Source organism: Phascolarctos cinereus, unplaced genomic scaffold, assembly GCF_003287225.1.
Source record: "Phascolarctos cinereus isolate Bilbo 61053 unplaced genomic scaffold, phaCin_HiC Scaffold_4;HRSCAF=312, whole genome shotgun sequence".
Lineage (NCBI taxonomy): Eukaryota > Metazoa > Chordata > Mammalia > Diprotodontia > Phascolarctidae > Phascolarctos > Phascolarctos cinereus.
Genome location: NW_027555847.1, coordinates 263278448 through 263305864, shown reverse-complemented (window position 1 = coordinate 263305864; position 27417 = coordinate 263278448). Strand labels below are relative to the sequence as shown.

The 27417-nt window shown below is 39.2% G+C and overlaps 1 protein-coding gene and 1 pseudogene across 1 annotated transcript in view; both read left to right on the top strand.

Annotated features, from left to right (window-relative positions):
* The first annotated feature begins 14302 nt into the window (after window positions 1-14302).
* On the top strand, window positions 14303-15091 carry LOC110220568 (general transcription factor IIF subunit 2 pseudogene; annotated as a pseudogene).
* A 5937-nt stretch (window positions 15092-21028) lies between these two features.
* The window catches only part of GNE (glucosamine (UDP-N-acetyl)-2-epimerase/N-acetylmannosamine kinase), an 84723-nt gene continuing 78334 nt past the window's right edge, over window positions 21029-27417 (top strand). Inside the window, exon 1 of the mRNA XM_021004600.2 lies at window positions 21029-21149. Coding sequence (XP_020860259.1) covers window positions 21099-21149 — 51 coding nt within the window. The 5' untranslated portion in view covers window positions 21029-21098. The remainder of the gene's footprint in view (window positions 21150-27417) is intronic.

The window sequence follows — 27417 nt, the reverse complement described above, 5'->3', positions numbered from 1 at the left end:
TATTGGTCTACAGTTCATTCTTGGGAAGTGCTGGTGGCATGTATGTGAAGTCTACCCATGGTTGTGGAGCAGGTTCTCCTGTTATCCTCAGTGAGCCTTTATCCATTGTGTCAAGGTGAGCTAGGCCCTTGTCTTTGGACCCTCCAACCTCAATTCTCTTCCAACCCAGTGAAACTCTCTGGACAGTTCCAGAGGAGCCAACTTGTTCTTTTCTCCCCTTCTCCTATATCAAAACCTTCTCTGCATTATATTAAGATACAAAAGCAGGATGATAACAGCTTAGGGTACTTGCCCTAAGTGATGAGGGATTTGTCTTTTAGTTGGGATTCAAACCTTAAGGTAAAATATCTGAGATTAAGCATTAGCTGGTGAAGGAAATTTTGGGCAGTTATCAGGATTTTGGTGGGAAACTCTTCTTTCCAGGTTACACTCTGGATTTCCTCAACCATGCCCCAGCTCTTCATCACGAAACCTCCCCTCCAGCTCCAGAATTCATGTATTGGAAGTATTCTCCAGGCCCTCTTGCCTGTCCCTCTGATTGGATGGATTCTCCTAGAACTTCCATTTAAGGGATCTGGGGCTGGGGGGGGAGGAGGAGAGTGTCCAGGCCAGTCCTTCTGTAAGATACACTCTTGACTTCCTCTCCCATACTCTACCCTGGTACCTTAGTCTCCCCCACTTTCCCTTTTCACTTTCCTTTTCTGTGCTATCTTCCCCTTTAGAAAGTAAGCTCCTTGAGGGCAAAGACTTTGTTTCTACTTCTATTTGTATTCCCAGTACTTAGTGTAGACCCTGACACATAGTAAACTTTTAATGAATGCTTGTTGACTGACTCTTCCACTTCAGACTTATATTTGATATTCTTTCACCTCATTAGGACTATAGGAAACAAAAGTAACAATTATCCTGTACTGAAAGGTGATCTTTTTTTCCCTCCCCTTTGCTGCATATGGAAATTTTACTTTCCACACCACTTATAATCAAAACGGCAGTCTTTCAATATGCCCTTTATTTTCTCCTGAAATAATGACGAGCTTATCCTCTCCAGTGACAGTGACAGTGACAGTGACAGTGATGGTTAGCCTAGCCGCTTCCAGAACTGTATAAACTTACAACTTTCCCCCAACCACAAAGACATTTGACAGTCTCATTTTCAACCCAAGAGTTTATTGAGCATCTGCTGTGTGTTCCAAACTATGCCAGGCATTGATGATATAAAGATGGTTGGTCCCTGTCCTCAAGGAGTTTATAATCCAGTTGGGAAGACAATACATGAATAGTTAACCACAACATGAGATAATTAAGTGCTAAAGTGAGTGATAAAGACAATTGCATCAGGACTTAGACAAGAGAGAGACCAAGAGAGAGACCTGGGTTGTAGAACCCAGGAAGACTTATCTACATAAGTGAACTGATCACCACTTCAGTCTACAGATGCTACACCTTTCTCCTTATTTGTAACAGCGGGGTTCAGGTAAGATTCAACTTGGTCTGAGTCTGTAATTGAAAAACAGAGACCAGGTCACTTCTACAGGGTGGACACAAAGAACCCTTGCTATGAAATTGTGTGGTCTACAAAATTGTTTTGCTTGATTAAACTGATTTGTTACAAAGGAAAACTTTTATTAGGGGGAAGTGGGGGCCAGGAAGAGTTGGATGAAAGATTAGTGGGTAGTGATGATGATTTTTTTAAAAAAGAAGAAAATAAAAAAGCATCAGAAATATTTGAAAAATATAGAGGAAAGTTGAGAAGCAGACCCAGACAAGCAGCACAATATTGGTATGACAACACTATATTTAATATATATTTTATAAAAAGTCATGTGTAATAAGTTCACAATGTCATGTAGAATCCTCTTTTTCTGACCTCTGTATATTGGAAATCTTTGTTTGCTGATAATTTTCTATTTTATAGTTTTAAAAAATTCAAAATTGCATGGTGCCCCGTATTCTCAGGACATCATTTGATCTCCATACTCCTATTAGATATTTTCTTCCATATTAAAACTAAATATCACTAAGTCAGGTCCCAATAACTTATTTTCAGGACTATAACAATGGTTAGACATATCTAGGAAACCTTCATGATAACTACGTGTGGAGGGGAGCTAGGTGGAGCAGTAGATGGAGCAGTAGATGGAGCACGGTCACTAGAGTTAGGAGGATCTGAGTTCAGATTCAGCCTCAGACACATAACACTCACTAGCTGTGTGACTCTGGGCAAGTCACTTAACTCCAATTGCCTCACCAAAAAACAACAACAACAACAACAACAACATAATAACTATGTGTGAATTATCATGTGTCAAGTCTGGACTAGTAAAATCCTATAAATTTTGGTTTCTTTTTTATTATAAATATTTACTATTTCTTCTTCCCTCTCTCGCTTTCCCCATCCCAAGTGAACAATAAGAAAAGAAGAAGAAAAAGAAAAAACTCAAAATAAATATGACAAATTCCCACATTGGCCATATCCAAAAATGGAGGTCTTGGGCAAGAGGTGAGTTGTGTGCTTTATCTTTGGCTCTCTGGAACTGTTTATCATTGCACTGATTAGAGTTCTAAAGTTTTTCCAAGCTGTTTTACTTAATAATGTTGTTGTCATTGTATAGATTGTTCTAGTTCTGTTTTCTTTAATTTGTATCACTTCACAGTCTTCCCAGATTTCTCAGAAACTGTCTATTTCATCATTTCTTATGCCACAATACTCTTCTATTCCATTCGTATACCATAACTTGTTTACCCTTCTGCAACAGATTCTAGTTTTCTTGTTACTACAAAAAAGGTTTCTATAAATACTTTTGTACATGTGGGTCCTTTTCTTCTTTCTTTGAAGATCACAGAATTTTAAGAATTAGAAGGGACCTTATAGTTCTTCTGTTTTAACTCCTTGTATGTTGTTCATTCTTGAAGAAGACTAATGACGTCATGAGAGTGACTTGTGGGTGAATTGGATTTAAGTGAGGCAGAGCTGCCCAAAGTAGTCAACCTCACTCTCTCCTCCAGGGGCATAGAAGTCCAGTGGCAAGACAAAGGTCAAAACACCATTGATGACCCAAGATGCAGTCAGTGACCTTGGCCTTTCTAAATTAAGGTCTTTCTCAGTGACCTAGGACTGGGTATGATGGCACAGTTTGCCACCAGAAAGATATCGGTCTGGGAGGGGAGAACCCCCTAGGTTTCTGGACAAAACAATTTCTATTTACACTCATTCTAAACCATCAAAACCTAAACAATGAGCCACAGCGGCTTAGTTTGGATTTAAAAGCTTAGTCTTGTAGCCCCATTTAAAACATAATGAGCTCTTAAAAAAGAATGTCTTGGGGCAGATAGGTGGGGCAGTGGATAGAGCACTGGCCCTGAAGTCAGGAGGACCTGAGTTCAAATCCAGACTCAGACCAAACACTTGACACTTAACTAGTTGTGTGACCCTGGGCAAGTCACTTAACCCCAATTGCCTTAAAAAAAATGTCTTTCTGAAGCTATGTGTCAAGAAAACAAAAATGAAAACTGCCTGGGACAAAAAGTAAATTGTCCCAGCTTTTTGAAAAAAAGCAGAAAGAAAAAAGACAAAGAATAAAAAGGAGGAGGAGGAAGAAAAGAAATAGCAGCATTTCCCAACTTCTGATTGAATTGGTGGGTTGAGCCCTGTGGACCTGAGCTCTGTAATGACTGTACTATATACTAGAACTTCCCTTCTTCACAGGGGAGCAGGACAGTGGAGTTACACAACAACCAGCCAGTTAGAAGGATTTCTGAGGCTCAGAGCTGCTTGACATACCAGTGATTTTTTTCAAAGTGAACTTAAGATGAACTTGGAGATGGCTGCAGAGTTTTTGGACCAGCCTTGAACGGCTCAAGGCAGCCTTGAGCAGCAGCTGCAGCCTCAGGACTTTCCATACACCTTACTTCCTGGCTTCTCTATCTACAGATGTCTTCTCCCTTAAAACCCCTCCTCCCCCTCCAAAAACCTCTAGAAACTGGACTATCTCACCCTTTTTTTCTCTCCTTTGAGCAGCTGAAGAATTCTTCCTCCCTCTCCGTTCCCTTATAGGATCTTCTCTCCCCTTAAAAGCCTTTTTCTCAGACAATAAATGCATTTAATTGTATACTGGACTCTGTTTCACTTCAGGTCACTTCAATGGGCCTGGAGATCATATGTTAACAGTCCCCGTAGGGCAGCTACTACTACTCTCAAATAACATGATAAGGACAGTTAATACAAAAAGTTCTCTGTTAAACACCTATAGTTCTTTATACCTGGGAGGTCTCTGATGGAGTGGCATAGTCCTCTGTGTTTCTGTACGTGAAGACTTAGATGCCTCTTATCAAGTCTATGGATGATAAATCAAGTGGAAAGATAACTAATTCAATGAAGAGTTAAAATGGGCTATTAGATTTCACATTTCTTGAGAACATGGACTAGATCTTATCTAAACCTCATCTCCCTCAGCCTCAACACCCAACACTGCTTTGCATACAGAAAGGAAGGAAACAAACATTTATTAAGTACTTACTATGTGTGAGGTACTGTGCTAAGCACTTTATAAATATCATTTAATTTCATCCTTACAACAACCATGGGAAGGAGGTGCTCTTATGAACCCCATTTTATAGTTGAGGAAATTGAGGCAGGAAGAGTTTAAGTGACTTATTCAGGACCACACAGCTAGTAAACAGCTGAGGCTGGATTTGAACTTGGGTCTTCCTGACTAGCAGCCTGACACTCTGTCCATTGTACCACCAGTAGACACTTGTCTTTAATAGCTGTTGTGGAACTTGGTAAAGGAGTAATAAAAGAATTCTAGTCTAATCTTACAGGCTAGAAGAAAATCAATAGGTTATTAATTATTGAGTGCTTTAACTCACACAAGGCAAAGTTCAGGTCCTAACACAAAATACCTCCGGGCTAGGAGCATGGGGGAATAGGAGTAATAAGAGGAGAGACTCAGGAAAGAAGGGTACATCTGGGCCTTGGTTGCAACAGTTTTAGGTGTGATTCATTTGTCCATGAAAGGAAGAGGAAGGGGGTCCATAATGATCCTTCAGAGAAGCCTCCCTTGGACATTTAAACATGGCACTCCTAGTCAGTGCTCAGAATGGCTGCATTGTAATTGTCTTCATCTCCTCAAGTCTGCCAAAGGTCATGAATTTTATAAGGAGGAAGAAGTGGGTTCCTACTAAGGCACATCTAGGAGGTTTTGCCATTCTGATGCCACTCAATCAGGGCAATGCTAGGCACTGGCTATTTCAAGCAAATAGAGAATACAAACATGGAAAAGGCAGGTTTTGAGAAAAATGACTGAGTGGAGGTCTTAAGCAGGAAGAGCAGGAAGCATGCCCACTGTTCAGATCAGAGACAGTTTGCTGTGAGTAAGCTCCATGGATCACAGAGAGGTTCATGAGCTCCAGATTTTTTGAATTAACAAAGCACTTAACATAAAGTGACGGGTTTTTTAAAATTTATGGTCATTGGAATCCAGAAACACCTTACAGAGGAAGACCAATGAAATGATTGCAACAAAATGAAATTTAACAAAGATGAATGTAAACTCCTGCATTTAGGGTCAAAATGCCATGTGCGCAAACTGTATGGGAGATGTGTGGTTAAACTTTAGAGACTGCAGTTAACTGTAAGCTCATTAAGACTCAAAAGTGTGATGTGGCTACAGAAAAGGTTAACGTGATGACAAACTGTTCAAACAAAAGTCTATTCCGTGCCGGCCAGACTTTATTTACCTGAAGTAATTTGCTCAGTTATGGGTGCTGCATTTGAACAATAAGAATGTCCATCAAAATGTTGGAATCCATTAAGTGTTCCAGGATGAGCTTTTACCACTACCGAAGCAAGCTAGCATCAATATATTGAACTCAGCAGCTGGACCAAGTTCTGGGTAGTCCTGGGATCACTTTGGTGGTTATATGTTCTTTGGCTCTCAGAGGGTTAGTGACCTCTGTCTCCTTAGTTAGGTCCCTTTTGTATTGTGGCAGTCAGGGTTTGTCTTGTTATTCTGGGGGTGTGGTCTGCATGGGAAAACTTCCTTTAGTGTATATTCCACTAGACTCCAATCATTTAAGCATTGCACGATAGAGTTAAGCATGATTGGACTGTATACAGTTTTGTTTTGTTGAAGCAATTGGGGTTAAGTGACTTGTCCAGGGTTACGCTATCTAAGGCCGGATTTGAACCCAGGTCCTCCTGACTCCAGAGCCTGTGCTCTATCCTCTGTGCCACCCACCTGCCTTGACTATCTATAGTTTTAACTCATGACTAAAGAAGCAACAGAAATAAAACAAAATAATTTAAAACAGCTGCCTCATAGGCTGGAGGCCTATACTGGAGGCACCTCCCAAACCTAGGCAGCCAGTAATCAGTCTACAGACATGTTCCAAACTAAGAAGTTTAAGAAAATATATAGCTTCCGCTTCCGGGAGCCAAGATGGCGGAGTGAAAAGGTAGTCACTCTCACTCTCCCCTATCAACCTCTGAAAACCCAGAAAATATCACCCCAGAAAAAAACCCTGGAACAGATGAACTAGAAGAAAGACAAGGAGCAGCAGTGCAGCAGACCAGCAAACAGGTCTCCCAGTGCCTCAGCAAAAATAAGGGAGGCAGAACTACAAGGGGCCCCAAGAGGATAAATACCCTGCCGAATTCATCTGAAAGATGCTGAAGAAAGCAACCTAAAGTCTTCCTAAAGACCCAGCCTTGCTGGTTCCAGCCCAACACCAGGTGAGCTGTCAGAGCCCTGCAGCCTCCAATTGTCAACCAGGAAGAGATCCTGAAGCCCAGGTGGTAGAGCTGGCAAACACCAACACCTGGACCTTTAAGCACTTGGTGAGGGTGGGGGAACCAGCTTGGAAAACCACCAGGTGCCTCGGCACTCTACTGCAAAGGAATCTCCAGTGCATTAGCAAAAACGAGGGAGGCAGCCCTGCAAGGGGCCCCAGATAGATAAACACCCTGCACCACCCATCTAAAAGGAGCTGAAGAAAGCTAAAGGAAAGGAAAAGCAGGCAACCTAGAATTGCCTGAAAGTTCCAGCCTTGCTGATTCCAGCTCAACACGAGGTAAGCTGCCAGAAACCTACAGCCTCCAATTGCCAACGTAAGAGGCCCCAGCACACAAAGCCGGTGACCAAGACCTAGGCTCCCGACACAAGAAGCTTGGGTCAGTGACTTCTGTTCCCCAGCAGGAGAGCTCAATCTCTTGAAAGGCCAGGGAATAAAGAAACACCATGAGTAAAAAGAAACGTACATAGATTCACATTATGAGAAGAGTGAAGATCAAGACAGAAATTCTGAAGAGGACAACATTGTCAACAAACCCACATCTGCAACGTCAAAAGGAAATATGAACTGTTCTGAAGCCCAAAAAGCCTTATTAGAAGAGCTCAAGAAGGATTTTAAAGGTCAAACGAGAAAGGTAGAAGAGTCCTTAAAAAATACAATTGGCCAATTGGAAAACAAGTACACTGAAGAAAACAAGTCCCTGAAAAACACAGTTAGCCAATTGAAGAAGGAAGGACAAAAACTAACAGAAGAGTACACTGAAGAAAACAAGCCCCTAAAAAACACAATTGGCCAATTGAAGAAGGAAGTACAAAAACTAACAGAAGAAAACAATCTGTTAAAAACTAGAATTGGGCAAATGGAAACTAATGACTCTATGACAGAGCAAGAATCAGTAAAACAAAAACAAAAAATGAAAAAATAGATGAAAACATAAAATACTTCATTGGTAAAACAACCGAACTGGAAAATCGATTCAGGAAAGACAATTTAAAAATTATTGGACTACCTGAAAATCATGATGAAAAAAAGAGCCTGCACAGTATCTTTCAGGAAATCATAAAGGAAAACTGCCCTGAAGTCCTAGAACCAGAAGGCAAAATAATCATAGGAAGAATACACTGTTCACCACCTGAAAGAGATTCCAAATTGAAGATGCCAAGGAATATAATAGCAAAATTCCAAGAAAATACATAGTTTTGGTGCTGAGTCTTAAAGGCTCCCCACTGGGCTCCCTCCCCAATTACCCCAGGAGCTAGCAAAATATCCTAGGAGTTGGTGCTAGGAGATGTATTCTCAATGCTAGAGTTAGCAAGCATTCCCTGCAACCCCTCGCCCCCCAACTCTATATTTCTACTCAATATCTCCTGAAAGGTCAATGTCCAGTAGCAGGGAGGGGGAGGGGGAATTTGAGACCTGGAGCACAGAATCCTCTTTTGGCCACCTTCATTTTAAATTCTATTTTAGTTCATTTTCAGTTCTGAATTCTCTTCCTTCATGGTATTCTCTTTTCTTCACTTATTGAGAAGAAAAGGAAAACAAAACCTATTACAAATATGTATAGCCACATAGAACAAATTCCTGCATTAGTCATGGGGGGAAGGAAGAGAGAGAGAGAGAGAGAGAGAGAGAGAGAGAGAGAGAGAGAGAGAGAGAGAGAGAGAGAGAGAGAGAGAGAAGAAAATACACTTCGGTTTGCACTCTGAGGCCATTAGCTCTCTGTTTAGAGGTGGCCAGCATGCTTCCTCATGAGTCCTTTGGATTTGTAGCTGGTCATTGTGTCGATTAGATTTACTAAGTCTTTCAAAGTTAATAATCTTTACAATATTGCCTTTATTGTATAAATTGATCTCTTAGAGCTTCTCACTTCACTCTGCATCAGTTCATATAAGTCTTATCAGGTTTCTCTGAAACTGTCCCCTTCCTCATTTCCTATAGCACAATAGTATTCCATCACATTCATATACCATAACTTGTTCAGCCATTCTGCACTTGATGGGCATCCCCTTTGCCCAGGGTCACAGAGCTAGTAAGTATCTGGGGCCAGATTTGAACTCTGGTCTTCCTTTCCCCAGGCCCAGGGCTATATCCAGCTGTGCCACCAGATGCCTCTGATGGAAATAAGCCACATGGGAAAGATCAGATCAAGGAAAAAGGTCAATAGCTTGTCAGTTATGGCATCAGTTTAACCCACATTACCCATATAATAATCATCAGTCTCACCATCTTCCATTCTCATGATTCAATTTCTTGATCTGCCTAGCAACAATAGCTGCATTTTAGAACTGTTCTGATGGAGACTTATTTTGGTTGGGACTTTCTGAAACATTCCTTCAAAACTACAACTGAAGCTTAGGAGATATCAATTATGTCCAATATTATTGTAGCACTTAGCACTTTCATTAGAACAAATGGAGCTTTGTGATAAACATGTCTTTGAGAACATTTTACATCCTTTAGCGTTTCTCCTAATCCTGGTCTTCCCCAGTCTCTTAATAAAGAGTAGGCAATATTGCCTTAGACAGTCAATTAGACAGTCAATCCAGTACTCTTTCCACTTTTGCTTTTTATTTCTGGGCACAAGAGGAGCATGCAAGAAGGCAAGCCCTGAAATGTACTGTCTTTTCTCAATATTGTAAAATCGCTTTAATTTTGGCAGGGCTGCCTGAATGCTTGGCATTATTCAGAAAAAAAAAAGACAATGTAGGTATAACACAAAGACACAACCTAGGAGTCAGAGGAGCTAGTTAAAAATCTAGAGTCTGCCACACACATGATTTATTTTTAGTAAGTCTTTGTGGTGGCAAAGAACTGAAAACTAAGGGATTGACCATCAGTGGGAAAATGGCTGAACAAATTATGGTATATGAATGTAGTGGAACACTATGGTGCCATAAGAAATGACAAAAGGGATGAGTTCAGAGAAACCTAGGAAGACTAGTATGGACTGATACAGAGTGAAGTGAATAGAATCACAACAATTTTTGCAATAGCAACATTGCAAAGACAAATTTTAAAATTCTAAGAACTCTGATCAATGCAATGACTAACCATGTTTCCAGAGGACTGATGATTATTCCACCTACTTCCTACTATTGAGGTACCACCATACTCCCGGTCAGCAAGGCTCTCAACCAAGGTGTCGTCCTTGACTCCTCACTCTTTCTCACGTCTCCATATCCGGTTTGTTGCCAAATCCTGCCATTCACAACATAATATCTCTCACATACTCCCCCTTCTCTCCTCTGACACTGCCACCACTTTGGTGCAGGCCCTTATCACTTTAACCTTGGACTATTGCCATAGTCAATAGGTTGACCTCCCTGCCATAAGTCCTAAAGTACAGGTCAGACTGTGTCACCTATTGTTCTCTCTGTCCTTGACCCCCCCCTCACTAAATTAACTCCATGGGCTCACTATTACCTCTAGAATCAAATATAAAATAATCTGGCCTTCAAAGTCTTTCATATCTTGGCCCTTTCTACCATTCCAGTATTCTTATACCTTATTCCTTTCCACAGACTCTGTGATTCAATGACACTGGCTTCCTTATGGTCCCTTGCACAAGATGCTCCATCTCCCAATTCTGGGCATTTTCATTGGCTGCCTGCCATGCTTAGAATTCTCTCTCTCCTCATCTCTGCCTCCTGCTTCCTTTAAGTTCTATCTAAAATCCCACCTTCTAAAAGAAGCTTTTCAGTAATCTCTTTAATATGTATGCTGTAATATATCTTGTTTGTACATACTTGTTTACATGTTGTCTCCTCCATTAGACTGTGAGCTTGTTGAGAGCAGGGATTGTCTTTTGCCTTTTTCTTCATCTCTAGCACTTAGTAGGCACTTAATGAGTTTTGAGTAACACCCTTTCAGAAGAAAGAATCAAGATGTAGAAGGAGACATACATTTGTGTATGTGAAGAAGGTGGGAATTTGTTTTGCTTTATGGTTTATATTTGTTACCTGGGTTTTGTTTTGTTTTGTTTTTTCTTTTTCTTTTTTTTAAAATTAGAGTAGAGTAGAAGGGACAGAAAAAAAAAGAGCAAGTTACATATTGAAATTCAGGAATGTAGCACCTCAGATTCATAACAGCCCAAAGGTATTTGAGATTCTGCAGTCCTGAAGCCTTGATGATCAAATAGCTCTCTAGAGTTCAATTTCCAGTGTTGTACTTCAGCATCTCATGTCAATGAAGAGATCCTTACTATGGAAGATTGTACTAAAGAATAAATCTGCCTGGTCCTGTTTATGGCTGGGAGGTAGAGAGGACATTTTTAACATTGATGTGAAAGTGATTTTCCACCAAGTCTTGTTCCAATGCCTCATTTTGACATGGAATTGACTCTGAATTCTCAAGGGAAAGAAAGGAATTAGGAGGTTTGCTCTATTGTATACTCAAATGTAACAAGAAACATCCTTTACACTGTGCCAACAAAGTACAACCCCTAGCAGATTCTACTATGCAAAAAAAGGTTTTGGGCATGGTCCTGGAACCAAAGACCAGTCTAGTTAAGTACAAAGAAGCTCATCACTAGTAGACTGGACATTTAGTGATGAATTCTTTGTCTCTGGAAACCCATAAAACAGAGAAAAATTTTAAAATCATCTACTTTCCTATGCAGATGGGCAGATGGTGCTAAGAATCATACAATTTCTAGATAGCCTATAAACTTTAACTTGACTATTGGTACTTAAATACAAAGTCCTGGTCCAAGGATTAATGAGTAAACATACTACTAGAGAAAATGAATCATACCTTTACATTCTTGCTATAAAATAAAGCAAAGACAAAATGTGCAGCTTTATGGAAGGTATCTCACAGGTATCTCTTAAAGAGGCAAAAAAAGTTAGAATAGTTGCTTTTATTGCTTCCTTGTCACCACGGTAACTTTTTTTATGGTCAGGCTCTTTTTTATTATTGTTATTTGCTCATTTTCCCAGCCCATTTCTTGACTTTGACCTTTATGTTAGAGTCTGGCTTTGCTTACCACTGGAGGAGATTGGGGTGACTTTCCTGAGCTTCAGGATTTTATATACTGCTCTTTTCACAGCTGGGTCTGGGGGCCTGTAAGTTTTTGGTGCTTCCAAGATGATGTGATATGGGGAGAGGTCTGGTCATTATCCTCCTAGCCTGTGCTATGGTCATTACCCAGGGAGGGCCCCTACTCCCTGGGGAATACAACTCCTCCCTGTCCTGTAACTGCCACTCAGAGCTGGATAATGGGTGATGGAGTTACCAAGTGGCACTCCGTCCTTCTCCCAGTGGTTGCACGGGGGTTGCCTGTAATTTCTTCTGACTACGCATTCAATCCCTTTACCGTCTCTGGGCACTGAGCGCTCCCAGGACCACTCCTGCTGCTGCCTCCAAGACCTACAGCCACTCCACATTTCTAGTCAGCCCTCACCCCAGTGTCTACAGACCTCTCTTTGTGGCCCCTTAAGCTGTTCTGGGCTGGAAGAAAATGACTCATGACTTTTTATTGGTTACTCACTTCGAATTCAGTTTGACTCACTTTTTAAAGTTGTTTAGAAGGGAATGTTGGGAAAATCTTGGCAAAAATGCTCACTTTGCTCTCCCATCTTGGCTCCACCCCTCAGTAAAGATTATTATCAGAGAAATGTATGAAATAAAAAGAAAAGGTCATCACATGGTAGGAGGCAGCTATAACTGGTGGACAGTCCCAAGAGCTTGAAATCCGGGAAGACCTGTGGCACACTGGGTAGGTCCCAATGACAAATTTATGGGAGGATATGAAAAAGAATCACACAGGATGAGTAGGTATGGATGGAAGGGAGGGTGGGGTTGCATCATCCCAAATCAACAAGATCAAGATCCATTTGACTCTATGAGTGAAAGTGATGGTTCCTCACTCTCTCTCACCCTCCATTTCCAATAAGTGGTCAAGTCCTATCATAGCTGTCTTCACTAATATATGCCCCCTTTTCTCCTCGGACTGTGCTATCACCCTGGTACAGACCCTCCTCATCTTACGCCTGGACTGTTTCAATAGTCGCTACTTGGTCTCTCTGCCTCAAGTCTCTCCCCATTCCAAACCATACTGCATTAAATGTCAAATTAATCATCTGACTATATCACCTCCCTATTTAGTAAATTCCAGTGACTCCCTAATAGCACTAGGATTAAATATAAAATCCTCTGCCTTTCAAAACTCTTCATAACCTCACCTCTTCCTACCTTTCTAGTTTTCTTACACCTTATTCACCTTCACATATTCTTCAGTCCAGTGACACTAGCCTCCTTGCTGTTCTTTGAATAAGACATTCTATCTACCAACTCTGGACATTTCCACTGGCTATCCCCTCATTCTTGTAATATTTTCCACTCTTCATTTCTGACTCTTAGCTTCCCTAGCTTCCTTCAAGTCTCATTTAAACTTTTACCTTCTTTGAGACGATTCTCCCATGATGCCTTAATCTTAATGCCTTCCCTCTGAGATTATCTCCAATTTATCTTGTATATATCATGTTTGTACATAGTTGCTTGCAGCTAGGTGGTACAGTGGATAGAGTACCAGGCCTGGAGTCAGGAAGACTCAACTTCCTGAGTTCAAAACCAGCCTCACATATGTACTAGTTGTGTAACCTTGGGCAAATCACTTACCCCTCAGTTTCCTCATCTGTAAAATGAGCTGAAGAAGGAAATGGCAAACCACTTTAGTATCTTTCCCAAGAAAAGCCCAAATGAGGCCATGAAGGGCTGAAATAACTGAACAACAAAATATAGTTGCTTGCCTGCTATTTCTGCCATTAGATTGTAAGCTTCTTGAGAACATGAACTGGGTTTGTTTGTTTTTTTTAAATTTCTTTGTATCCTCAGCACTTAACACAGTACTCAGCACATAGTAGGTGCTTAATAAATGCTCGTTTACTTACTAAATTCACTTCTATTTACAGCAAGTAGTTCTTTTTGCATGAGGTGTGAACTCAAATGATTTAATAACAACTGGTCTGAGAAGGAAGAACCAGAGGGATTAAAGATTCATAAACTTAAGTTTGATTAGATGAAACTCAAACCAGGCCTTAAGAATTTAGAAGTAGCTACATGTTATTTCAGTAATTTCTCTTCCCTTTGGAGCAATGCAGATGATGCTGAAGCCGCCCCCTCCCGGACCTCCCTCCCCTTCTTTGTATCCTCCACCCTTAACACGTACTCAGCACATAGTAGGTGCTTAATAAATTCTAGTTGACTTACTAAATTGACTTCTACTTACAGTAAGTAGTTCTTTTTGCATGAGATGTGAACTCAAGTGATTTAATAACAGCTGGTTTGAGAAGGAAGAAGCAGAGGGTTTAAAGGTTTATAAACTTCAGTTTGAGTAGATTAAACTCAAGCCAGGTTTAGAAGCAGCACGATCCTCCGGATCCCCGCACCCCCGCACCCCCGCACCCCCGCACCCCCGCACCCCCGCACCCCCGCACCTCCGCTCCTCCGCTCCTCGGTCCCGAACCCGCTCTTCCCTCTCCTCCACCGGTGGCCTCGTCGGCGCAGAGCGATGGCCGAGCACGGTGAGCTCAACTTGACCGGCGCCAAACAAAACACCGGAGTGTGGCTCGTGAAGGTCCCCAAGTACTTGTCTCAGCAGTGGGCCAAAGCTTCAGGAAGAGGAGAAGTAGGAAAGCTGAGAATTGCAAAGAATCAAGGAAGGACCGAGGTATCTTTTACTTTGAATGAGGAGCTTGCAAATATCCACGATTTTGGTGGAAAACCTGCTTCTGTCAGTGCTCCTAGAGAACATTCATTTCTCTTGCAAAGCGTGGAGGGACAGATGTTAACAGTCTTCACGGAGAGCTCGTCAGAAGGCCAGCCTGGAGAAAATTCTGAGAGCAGTCATAATGATAAACTTTCATTGGAAGGAATAGTGGTACAGCGTGCTGAATGCAGACCTGCTGCCGGTGAAAACTATATGAGACTGAAGAGGTTACAAATAGAAGAATCTTCAAAACCTGTAAGAGTATCGCAACAGCTGCACAAAGTTGTTACAACCAATTTTAAACCAGTGGCTAAGCATCAATACAGTATTGAATATGAGAAGAAAAAGAAAGAAGATGGAAAGCGATTCAGAGCTGATAAGCAACAGGTTTTGGATATGTTGTTTTCGGCTTTTGAAAAACATCAGTATTACAACATTAAGGAGTTAGTGGACATCACCAAGCAGCCTGTGATATACCTGAAGGAGATCTTGAGAGAAATAGGCATTTACAACGTTAAGGGGACCCACAAAAACACCTGGGAACTGAAGCAAGAGTACAGATATTACCAAGGAGAAGATGAGAGTGATTAGGAAGACCTGGTCTGTCTGCCAGCAAGGAGCTGGTGATGGGGTGGCTTGTGACTGTCCTGAGCAAGCCCTGCAGCTGCCCTGGAGCAGACTGTTAAGAGAGTAGAGTGACACAGTATATTTTAATTCCTCCAGCTTCACTTTTTTGTTTTTTTGTTTTGTTTTGTTTTTAATAAAGTTTCTAAAGTTTGGGGGAGGGAAGTTATTTATAAAAGAAATTTGTAATAAGCCAATGCAAGGGATTGCTTTGCTTTAAAGTTGGTTTTATTTTCAATTATTGACCTTAAAATGTAAAATAAGGAAAGGTTAAAATGTAAAATAAGAAAAGGTTTTCTAACACTGTAGAGAGACTTGAATTAATAGCAAATGTCTTGTCGAACGAAGCTCTGTCTTTTCCTGCCCACAGTGGACAATTGATTTAAAATAAAGACCAGCATAAACCAAAGGAAAGGGGAGGCAACCATTGTCTCCTGAACGAAAAAAGCAAGACTTCTCCATTCTAAAACATGCTGAAGAACAAAGTTAGCTGTTAAGGTTTTTTATTGTGATCATGTTTTAGGTTTAAATGTATCAATAAAAGAGGTCATTTTAATTTGTAAAAAAAAATAATAATTTCTCTACACACTCAGAATCCTGACCCCTGAATATATTTCATTAATACCCATCCACCCAAGCTTCTCACTAATTTAATCTCTTTTCCATGCTTGAATCTAGACTTCCCTCTCAACAAGCTCCATTGCATGTCAGCTTCATTTAATTATTTTGTTATATACACAAATTCATTTTAGCGTTTTAATTATACCTATGGCAACTCCTTCCCATTAGATGACTCAGTGGCTACTTAAAAGAATGAAACTGTCTATTCTTGTCTTCCTATCCTGCTACCACTGTCCTATTGAGAAGGCATTTAAATCTTCAGGGATGCGACCTTAGAGTTTAGCTCAGTTAAGATAACCAAACAATTACCAGCTGCTGAAATTGTGAACCTTCTTTCCTGGCATTCCATTTTTATTTAAGGTCAGCTTTAGGAAATCTCTTCTGCAATTCTGACAGAGATCAAAATGTCTCGTTCTTAAGGAACCTAAAGAAAATATCTGAAAAGATATGTAAATACCCAAGTAGCAGAAATGTTTATTTTCAGGGCACAGGTGCTGTCCTGCATTCCCACAACATTTTCATTAACTATATGAAATATTTATAGGAAGAGGCTTACAGGTGAAAAATAGAGCTACAAGAACTATACAGTAAGAGTAGTTATTCCAAGTAGCTAAGTTCATTGTTTTTGAAGATGAGGAAGCTCCAGGTGTTTGTTCAGCAAGATTAAGCTTTATCCTCTACTCTTTTCCCCACCCTTACTTGTCACAAAGCTGCCAGATTGCCTAGGTATTTCTGCCCTGGGCTATTGCAGTACAGAAAAGTTAAAAGTGAAAACAAGTTTGGCATATTTAAGAAACCAGAGAGCTTAGATGTGAGGAAAGAGCCAGATGGAGTTTGTGAGTGCAGCTCTTCAGTCCTGCAGTGAAGGCCCCTCAGTGTATCCTTCAGCTGAGATATTTTTATACTGTTATAACAGTAAGTTTCCCTGAGGCATTGTGTGCCATGCTACTCAGCCTCTATGAGTAGAAATAGGGAGATGATTGATGTGTTCCAGAGAAAAAACTCAATTTTCTTTCAGGGAAAAAGCCTGATCACAGCATAAGATTCCACTCCACAAATCCAAAGAATAGATAGTAAGCTCCTTCAAGGTTAGAGCCAGATAATTCTTTGCTAATATGTGTGTATGTAGACACACACACACACACACACACACACACAAAATTTTGAAAACCTTGAAGCACAATATAAATGCTAGGTATTACGTTGTTGTTGTGTTTATACATTTAATTTTTCTCTTGATATTTTGCTAGAATGATGTGAAATAATGGAGGGGCTCTCCTTGCTTTATCCCAGTACTTATTGGGAAAACTTCCAGTGTTTCTCCATTGCAAATAATATTAGATCTTGATATTAGAAATAAAATTTTGATCATATTCAAAAACCTTTCTTTGCTGGTGTTTTTTTTTTCATTTTTAAAAAACATATATTGTGTCTAGATTTTGATGAAAGTATTTTCTCCATGTATTGATATAATTATGTGATTATTAAGTTAATTGTTTTATTTATGTTGAACTATCTTTGCATTCCTAGTATAAATCCAACTTGGTCAAAGTGAGTAGTTTTTGGGGTATATTACTGTATGAAAGATATATATAGTATCTTTGCTGAGTTTTTATTTAAAAGTATTGCTTCAGTATGCATTAGTAAAATTGGTCTTTATTTTTCTTTCTGTGCTTTATCCTTCCCTGATTTTGGTTTATGGAGCCCTTAAGAATAATATAGGTTTTTTTTCTCTTTCTTGACATAAAGAATTTTTACTGTTGCCTTAATTGAAATAATTTTTTACAAGTTCTGCTTCTTTGGAATTGTCTAAAGCACAGAAAATTTACAAATGTCCTCATTTTCACTCTATTGTTTCTATTTTTGATGTTTTTCTTGTATAAAGAAATTTGGGATTTTTTTATCAGCTCTGACAGTCTCTTCCATTTTGAGGAAAAGTTCCATTCACATATTTGAAGTATAATTGTTAAGTTTGTGCTTTCTTGCCCTTAATTCTTTTGTACTGACTCACCCTTCCCCCCCCTTCTTTTAAGTCAGTACTTTGTCTCTGCAATTAATTTTATTTATTTTTATTTAGTCCCAGTCTTCTCCCACAGACTTTTCCTCCTTTTGCCCTCTTACCCTGCTCAATCCCAGCTTCATTGAATTTACTTTATTATTCTCTTTCCTATTATTTATTTTCCTCTATTAACTCTACCCTTGCCCCATTCTACCTCATCCACTCTCTTAATGAGTAAAGTTCTTTTATGGATTCCTTTTCAAAGAAGAATTAATTTACTTCATTCTCCCTCCTTGCTCCTTTCTTCTGCTAGACTAACCTAAAATCTAATCTCTCATTCATAAATGTCTTGTTTCCTTATTCTATCTATCCACCTTATTCTATCACTCTTCTCCTCACCTCCAAGCACAGCTCAGGCACCATTTCTTACGTGAGGCCTTTTCAAACCACCACCACTCCACCTACGTATCTGTGTTCTCTCCTTCTTGAAACAACTTTGCATTATTTTTGGATATATGTCATATATGTTTACATATGTACATATTGTATCTTCCCCCTTCCCCAAGTAATAAATTTCTTGAGGACAGAAACTCTTTCATTTTCATCTTTGTATTCTTAATGCTTAGAACAGTGTTTTGTGCTTAATAAATGTTTGTTGAATTGAATCAAATATAAAGTTAGGGTTACTGGAAGACAAAAACCTTGCTTCCCTTTTTTCCAGAACATTTAAAATTGCAATTATACATCTCCCCTTTCTACTTCATCCCAACCTTTTTTTGTTTTTATTTGAAGAGCCTTCTTATGAGGTATTATTATTATTATTTTTTAATCCACACAGACTAGAATGGGCAGGACTAAATGCTGAACAAGCAGAAAATTAAACCATACGAGAGATAGGTGAAGGAACTGTAAGCGTTTAGCCTGGAAAAAAGGATAGTTGGGATTGGATGGGGGAGGGGAACATGATATAATCTAACATAATCTAACATGATATAATAATCTTCAATTATTTGAGGGGTTTTCATGTGAAAGAAATATTATACATACTTGTTTTGCTTCACTGCAGAAGGTATTAGGCTCAGTGAGTAGAAGTTAAAGAGAGGCAAGTTTCAGCTCAACATAAGGAAAAACTTCCTAAACATGAGAAATGACCATTGTCTGACCTTCCCCTTTGAAGTCAGCACTTGGTCCTCACAATTCATTGGTTTGGTCCTAGTCTTCCACAAACTTTTCTGCCCTTACCATGTATCCTGCCTTATCTCATGTTCTTGAATTTAATTTCTTATTCTGTCTTCTCTGCCTCTATCTCTGTCTCTGTATATATGTCTCTCTCTGTTTTTGTTTCTCTCTCTCCTTACTTATTTCTTTAAACTTATTTTCTTGTTCCTCTTTCTTCCAGGTAAGAGTGGGGTTCAGAATGCTCATTTCACCTCCCACTCCCATCTACACTTAATGATGTACTGATTTAGTTCCTCATTGGCTACAAGTTTGCATATTTCTAGGAGATATTCCTATGGTTCACGCACTTGGTAACCTGATTCAGCCCCCAATCTAACCCTCCAATATAACTAGATTATTATAGATTATAGAGTGTTAGAGCAGTAGGGAATCTTAGATTGGTTGCATACCTAAGGCAGCTAGGCAGTGCAGTGGATAGAGCTTTGGGCCTGAAGTCAGGGAGACTTGTCTTGCTAAGTTCAAATCTAGCCTCAGACACTCAATAGCTGTGTGACCCTGGGCAAATCACTTAATTGTTTTCCTCAGTTCTTCATCTGTAAAATGAGCTGGAGAAGGAAATGGATAACCACTCCAGTATCTCTGCCAAGAAAACCCCAAATGGGATCACAAAGAGCTGGACAGGACTGAACAACAAATTACTATCCCTAATAGTCTCCCTGACGTTTTTACAATCTGGACTCTGACTCTGTCAATTTTCAGTTAAATGAGCTTGTAACTACTATAATCTCAGTCTATACCAGAATTTAACTTCTGAAATACATTTAAACAGAACACCATAATGTCGTGAAGAACACAGACAATATTTTCTGCACAGAGGTAAAATCCTTTTAGCTACACTTTTTCCTGAGAGGAGACAAAGGTATGTACGTATGAGAGAAAAGGCCAATTTAGGCTGGTGAAGTGCCCAAGTATTCACATACAAAAGAAAGGGAAATGATATATAAAGCTTAATCTTCACTCTCTCTTTCCTACCCTTTGTTCAGGGTTACTGGTATCTTTGTGATTCTCTGGAGAGTAGAGGCTTAATTATAAGTGGGATTTCAGCTAGGTGGCACAATGGGTAGGATGCTGGGCCTGCAGTCAGGAGGATGCATCTAAGATTGAGTTCAAATCTGGCCTCAGATGCTCAATAGTTGTGTGACCCTGGGTAAGTCACTTAACCCTGTTTGCCTTGGTTTTCTCATCTGTAAAAGGAGCTGGAGAAGGAAATGGCAAACCACTACAGTATCTTTGCCAAGAAAACCCCAAATAGGGGGCAGCTAGGTGGTGCATTGGCTAGAGCTCCGGCCTTTAGAGTCAGGAGGACCTGAGTTCAAATACAGCCTCAGATACTTGATACTTATTAGCTTTGTAACCCAGGGCAAGTCACTTAACCCCATTGCCTAGATAGCCTAATTATAGGCTAATAGAGGGATACCACATATAAACAATTAACTGTAATGGATCTATTTGTGTTTACTTGTGCCTGACTCTTCATGACTGCATTTGGGGTTTTCTTTCTTGGCTAGGGACTGTATCTTATTTAACCTTTGTATCTCCCCCAGCACCCTTCAAAGTCTCTGCACACAGTCTATCAATAAATAGGCAATGTAAGTATTATTAGAGGCAATACTATAGTCTATAATATACATATATCTAGAACCTGATAGACTCTATAAGTAAATATAAACAAATAATGTGTAATTGAATTGAGTTGGTTCAATCTTTCATAGTGTCTAGTACTCTGCTGTGCCTGTAGTAATTATTCAGTATATGGAGTCTCAGTGGGAAAGACATTTGAGGGTTTGATTTTGGATTCTTCCATGTGACTCAGGAGAAGAGTCAATATTTTCTTAGTGGAAAAATAATACCATCTCAATAAGGAAGTACAATCAGGAAGAGAAGTCACAATCAGGCAGTATCCTCCTAGCTCTAAGCTACTGTCCAGGAATTCAGGAACGGCTCAAAGCCAGATTTTTTTCCCCCTTTCTTTTCAGAGGGGGTGGAGCCTAAGGATTAGAATGGCATTCAGGTGCCTATCAATGACTATTCTTCTGTGACAGCTGAACCCAGAGGAACAACTGCTCTGCTGATTAATTAGAAGCTTACCGTAGAGCACAAAGACTAGGCTGCAGGATGGAAACTCATGTACATCGTTACAAGGAGAAGAGCTTTTGGGGACCTCACGTAAGTGAGCCTGTGATTCGCTAGAGCCTTTGTTTCTGAAACTGAAGCAGAAAAAAAAAAGGTGACACTATCAAGAGGAAGAGGCAAGCTTTTGTTTTAAATCTGCCATTTTCTCCAAGAGTTATTTTATTGCTAAAATGGGAGAAAGGGTAGGCATTCTACATACTGTTCTTTACCAAACTACTGTGCTGAAACTAATGGTCGCTTAGCATGCCTAGAATGAGAGCTTAAAATGAACTCTTTCCTATTCCCTTGCCATCCTGACAGAAAAGAATGAAGTACAACATGCAATGGAGCTTAATTTTTGTTTACCCTCTTCCTTAGTACAATAGAAGCTAAAGGAATGGTATTTGTTTCCAGATGGTGGAATGTTTATCAGAGCTTCTTTTCATTTTTTTCTTGGTTTTCCCCTTCTGCTTGGTTTCTGATATTTACTCTTATCAGATTTGTTTTTCTGAATTTCTGAATTGCAGTCTATTTTAATACCACCCCCACCTGCAATCAGAATCCTGCTTGATCAAATCAGAGAAAACTCCTAGCTTAGTGTTAATTTATAGAAGCCAGATAGAGACCAGAACAGTTCTGCTGGTAAATGTATTATTAGCTGGTAAATTGTTATTCTCTTGGGGTATTAATGAACCCCACACTTTTGGTATGTTTTAGGAAATGACTAATTTGAGTTCTTGTAGAAAGAATTGCATGTGATATCGACAGTTAATGAATGGCATATAGATGATGTTCAATCTGACCGAATCTTTCTTTGTCTACTTTTAGTTACTTCGTGTCATGGAAGTTTATATGTCTCCATATTTGCATATTTATCTTTTTCAATGACATTTTGTTTTTTATGTCATAGCAACACTAGCACTTAAAATCTTCACTCAGGTTAAGGGTTTCTGACACCCCATCTGAGACTCCTAGTATTATCCCTTCCCCGACTTTCAAAACTTTTCAGCTATGCTCCATGCTACTTATCTTGCTTTTATGTTTCACTTTTTTCTCAGCATAAACCCTCCTCTTGTAAGCTAAGCTCTTCTGACATCTGTGTCTTTGATTATATTTCTTCCCTCTTCTTGAAATTCCCTTTTCCTCTCCACCTATCTAAAAATCCTACTGATAATTTAAAGCCTGCTTAGGCTTCACTTTCTTCATAAAATGCTCCCTATTTCATGCTATATTGTTATTTTTTTTTGTCTCTGAACTACTGATGGCTTATAATAAGCACCAAACTATTCAACATTAAATTAAATTCCACCTTGTTATACACTGTTGAAAGCGTTTTTTCTTATCGGTCAACTAATCTAACCAATTAACTAATCAGTTACACTAATCAAACTAATCAACAAGCAAAAAGTGCATTACAATGTGCTAGGCACTATGTCAGTCACTGGAGACACAAAGCCAAAAATGTAGCAATCACTACTTTCAAAAAGTTTACATGCCAATGGATTCCATGACAGACAGATGATCTTTCCTACCACCTAGCCCAACATGGGCACATTTTGGAGGCAACTAAACGGCTATGGAAAGAGTACAGGACCTGAATTTAAGAGGACCTAAGTTGAAATCTGACCGCCTTGATAGCTATGTGACCCTGGGCAAGTCACATCCTCTCTGTGCCTCAGTTTCCTTATCTGTAAAATGAAGATAATAATAATACCTACCTCCCAAGGTTGTTGTGAGAATAAAATGAGATAATATTTGTACAGTATTTTGCAAACTTTAAAGTACTATATAAATACTAGCTAGTTTTATTACTTATGGATTAACTGAATTGGTTACGGCAGACATGACTAATTGTCCTAATGATTTTTAGCTTCAAAAGGTTGACTTAACACAGTCATAACTACGACATATCCTCCATGTATGGAGTTCTATTATAGATTAAACCTCTCTCCTCCCAACTCTTGATCCTGCTTAACAAGAATTTCTTCGGAACACTCTATGCAGAATGTTAGAGTAAGAAAAGCAGGATGAAATGGGGGCAGGCAACCAAATACATTCGGTTCATTGGAAATGATGCTCCAATTCTTTGTTACTGTTTTTCAGTGAGTTGCACCTTTAATTAGAATCAGATATTACCAGAAGAGCAAGTTCACATAGGATTAGTGACCGAATAAAATTCAAATGAAAACTCCTTGTGCTAAAAAAAAAAAAAACAGTGACCAGTTAATTGGTACTGCTTTCTCTCAGGGAATCGTACATATATTATTATTTTAGATAAATAAAACTCATAAGCCTAATTCAGGTTAATTGGATGATTAGTTAAATATGTAAAAAGTCTAAATTATCTAGTATGAAACAACATACTCTTAAAACTCTTAAAATACCGTAACTCAGATAAGGCCAACAATTAAGGCATTGTAAAGTAGAATCCTTAATGAACTTGCCTTGACAAGCAAATAAAGTTTGGTTTGTAATTAGAAATATAAGACTATCCTAAAGTTCAGTCCTTTTAAAGTTAGCTAAATGTTCTACATGAAATTGTGATGATACTGCTGCGTAGAACCCAAAGAAGGGTTGCTGTTTTTTTAAACTTAAGAGTATGATACCACATTTAGACATATGCCATCTAGTGGCAATAGAGCATAATTGCATATTGGTAAATTTTTCTAACCATAGGTGCTGAAGGTGACTGAGAATGCTATTTTTCTAACAAAATTTTTTAACTTGGATGATTTGATGTACTTCTTGAAATTCTGTAACTTGAAGCAGTTTTATAAGCCTTCTCGATTCTTATAAGTTATCCTTTATGATGATAAAATATGTAAATTTAAAAGACATTCTAATGCTATCTGCATGTTAATCTAACAATAAGAACCTATTGCTGACCCACTGGACCTAGGATGTTGTACCTTCTCTCTCTCCATTGAGACGTCCCTTTCACTGAAGCCATACATATCGTCCACATTAAATTAAGTCCTTGGGGAGCCTGGCCTCTAATGAGAAGAGTGAGGCTCCCTTTTCTTATGCTCTTTGACTCATTAAAACCCCACCTTCAGTATCTATGAGGGAAAAGAATTACTTCATGCTGAGGTTTGATGTCAAGGCTACCAAAGAGGGGCGTAGAAGGGTACTCACAGTACAATAAAATCAAGTATGGGAGAGTTATTTATTTCCTACACTGAAAGGAATGCTAAGCACAAAACATGCAAGCTCGAATTGACTGAAAGACTTAAAACAGGATTCAGTAACTTGTATCTACTCAGCACTCACTGACGGAAATTTAAATAAGTGGTATTGCTAACTACTCTTACACTCTGCTAGGAGATTGGAACGTAAATTTATCAGAACACGAATCAGTTTGTGGAACCATGAAGTACTGCTATGTTTCACTCCGTTTCTGAATGATCTCCTTCAAGTTTGTGTCTCTTGGCCAGTCACACTGTGTCTTGGGCTCCTCCTGTCGCCGATCATGTTTATCAATGCAGAAACTTCCTTTGCCTCCAGTCACTTCCACGTGCTGGACCTACGAACTCCATATATGTAAACTCATGTCATCTCCAAGCCTGGACTTGTCTTCCCTTGAGGCTGATGTCTGATTACCTATCCTCAGAAAAGAAACTTACAAGCTTATCTGACAGAGCCTCTCAGCTTTAGCTGTGATGGGGGAACAGTTGCTATATGACTGAGGTGGAAAAAGGGCATCCAATGCTTTCCCCATCCCTCCAGCATGAGGCTTGAAGTATATTCACATGCTCTATAGCCTAGAAGAAAAATAAAAGCTGAAGGTGGCCCACTCTCCATCCCCCCCAGCTCTTTTTTTTTTTGTGAGGCAGTCGGGGTTAAGTGACTTGCCCAGGGTCACACAGCTAGTAAGTGTCAAGTATCTGAGTCCAGATTTGAACCCAGGTCCTCCTGACTCCAAGGCCAGAGCTCTATCCACTTTCATGCTCCCTTTTAAAACTAAACTGAATCATCAGCTTTTCCTGTTTCTTGTTGTATCCTTTGTTCTCGAAGAGGACCAATGATACCTCTTTTCCTTCTCCTTTTTTTTCCCCTTGCTACATGTGGTCACTTTCTCTACTTGAGGTGTCATGCCCTTACATATGGGTGCTTTGTCCAAAGGAACATAATTTTGATGGCTTAAATTTTGGTAAGATGTTTGGAACCTAGACTTAAAAAAAATTCTATTTATTTGTTATTATTTTCCAGAAAGCTGGGACAATTTATTCTTTCTCCTGTACAGTTTTCGTTTATGGTTTCTTGAAGTATAGCTCTGAAAAAACAGGCTTTTAAAAAGGCCATGTTAGGGGCTGCTAGATGGCGCAGTGGATAGAGCACCGGCCCTGGATTCAGGAGTACCTGAGTTCAAATCTGGCCTCAGACACAATAACACTTACTAGCTGTGTGATCCTGGGCAAGTCACTTAACCCCAATTGCCTAAAAAAAAAAAAGCCCATGTGATTCAAATGGAGCTATTTGACTATGCCTTTAAGCCAAATCACTCTGGCTTTCATTGAATGGTCAATAATAGACCCAGCCCAAGCCTTTGTTGCTGGGTTTTAGTCACTTAGAGTGACTACAAATAGCCACTGTTTTCTGTTCCGGTCAGAAACTCTGAGGGTCTTCCCCTCTCAGACAGATACTTCTGTGATGGTAAACTAGGAAGTCTTTTGTCTCATTAGCTTTTCCTACTCAAGGTTCAATAAGGGGATTGCTATTTTTTTTCATTTGATTCCCACAATAACTCTTCTGAGAACTTTATTATCCTTATTTTACAGATGAGGAAATTGAATTTAATTTACTTACCCAGCATCATACAGATGATAGGCACTCAAGACAGGATTCAAATCTAGACTTTCTTGACTCTAAGCTGAAATGCTCTATCCATTAGACCACCACCTAGCTGCCTCCTAGTCAGACTATGGTAGGTAGTTTGAGTACAGGAAAGAAAACTGAGAAGTATGGTTGCAAATTACTACTTGTGTCACCTTGGGAAAGTCACCTAACCTCTTTAGACCTTTGTTTCCTCAACTGTATTGTCTTTTTTTTCCTTAATAGTATTTTCCCCCCAATTACATTTAAGGATAGTTTTCAACATTTATTTTTTTTAAATTTAAATTTTTTATTTTTGGCTAGGCAATGTGGTTAAGTGACTTACCCAGGGTCACACAGCTAGTAAGTGTTATATGTATGAGGCTGGATTTGAACTCAGATCCTCCTGAATCCAGGGTGGGTTCTCTATCCACTGCACCACCTAGCTGCCCCCTCCACATTCATTTTTGTTCAATTTTGAGTTCCAAATTTTTCTCCCTCCTCCCTCCCCAAGACAGCAAGCAATCTGATATGGGTTATACTTGTATAATCATATTAAACATATTTCCACATTAGTCATGTTGTGAAAGAAGAATCAGAACAAAATTGGAAAAAAAAGAGAAAGAAAAAACAAAATGAAAATAGTATGCTTTGTTCTGCATTCAGACTCCATCATTCTTTCTCTGGATGTGGGCAGCATTTTTCACCATGAGTCTTTTGGAATTACCTTGAATCATTGTATTGCAGAGAAGAGCTAAGTCTATCATAGTTAATCATTGCACAATGTTGCTGTTGCTGTATACAATGTTCATCTTCTCACTTCATTCAGCATCAGTTCATCTCTTTGGGATACAGACCTAGTAGCAGTATTGCTAGATTAAAGGATACACACAGTTTGGTTGCCCTTTGGGTATAGTTCCAAATTGCTCTCCAGAAAGGTTGGGTCAGTTCACAACTCCACCAACAGAACATTACTGTCCCAATTTTCCAACACCCTATCCAACATTCATCATTTTCCTTTTTTGTCATGTTAACCAATCTGATAGGTATGAGGTGGTACCTCAGAGTTGTTTTAATTTGCATTTCTTTAATCAAAAGTGATCTAAAGCACTTCTTCATATGACTATACATAGCTTTGATTTCTTCATCTGAAAAATGCCTTTTCATATCCTTTGACCATTTATCAATTGGGGAATGACTTGTATTCTTATAACTTTGACTCAGTTCTCTATATATTTGAGAAATAATACTTTTATCAGAGACACTTGCTGTAAAGATTATTTTTATGTATTTTATTTATATGTAAAGATTTCTGCTTTCCTTCTAATCTTGGTTGCATTGGTTTTGTTTGTGCAAAAACTTTAAAATTTAATATAATCAAAATTATCTATTTTATATTTTATAACATTCTCTATCTCTTGTTTTTCCAGTTTTCCCAGCAGTTTTTGTCAAATAGTGAGTTCTTATCCCAAGATATTGGGTTTATTCAAGCATTAGGTTACTATAGTCA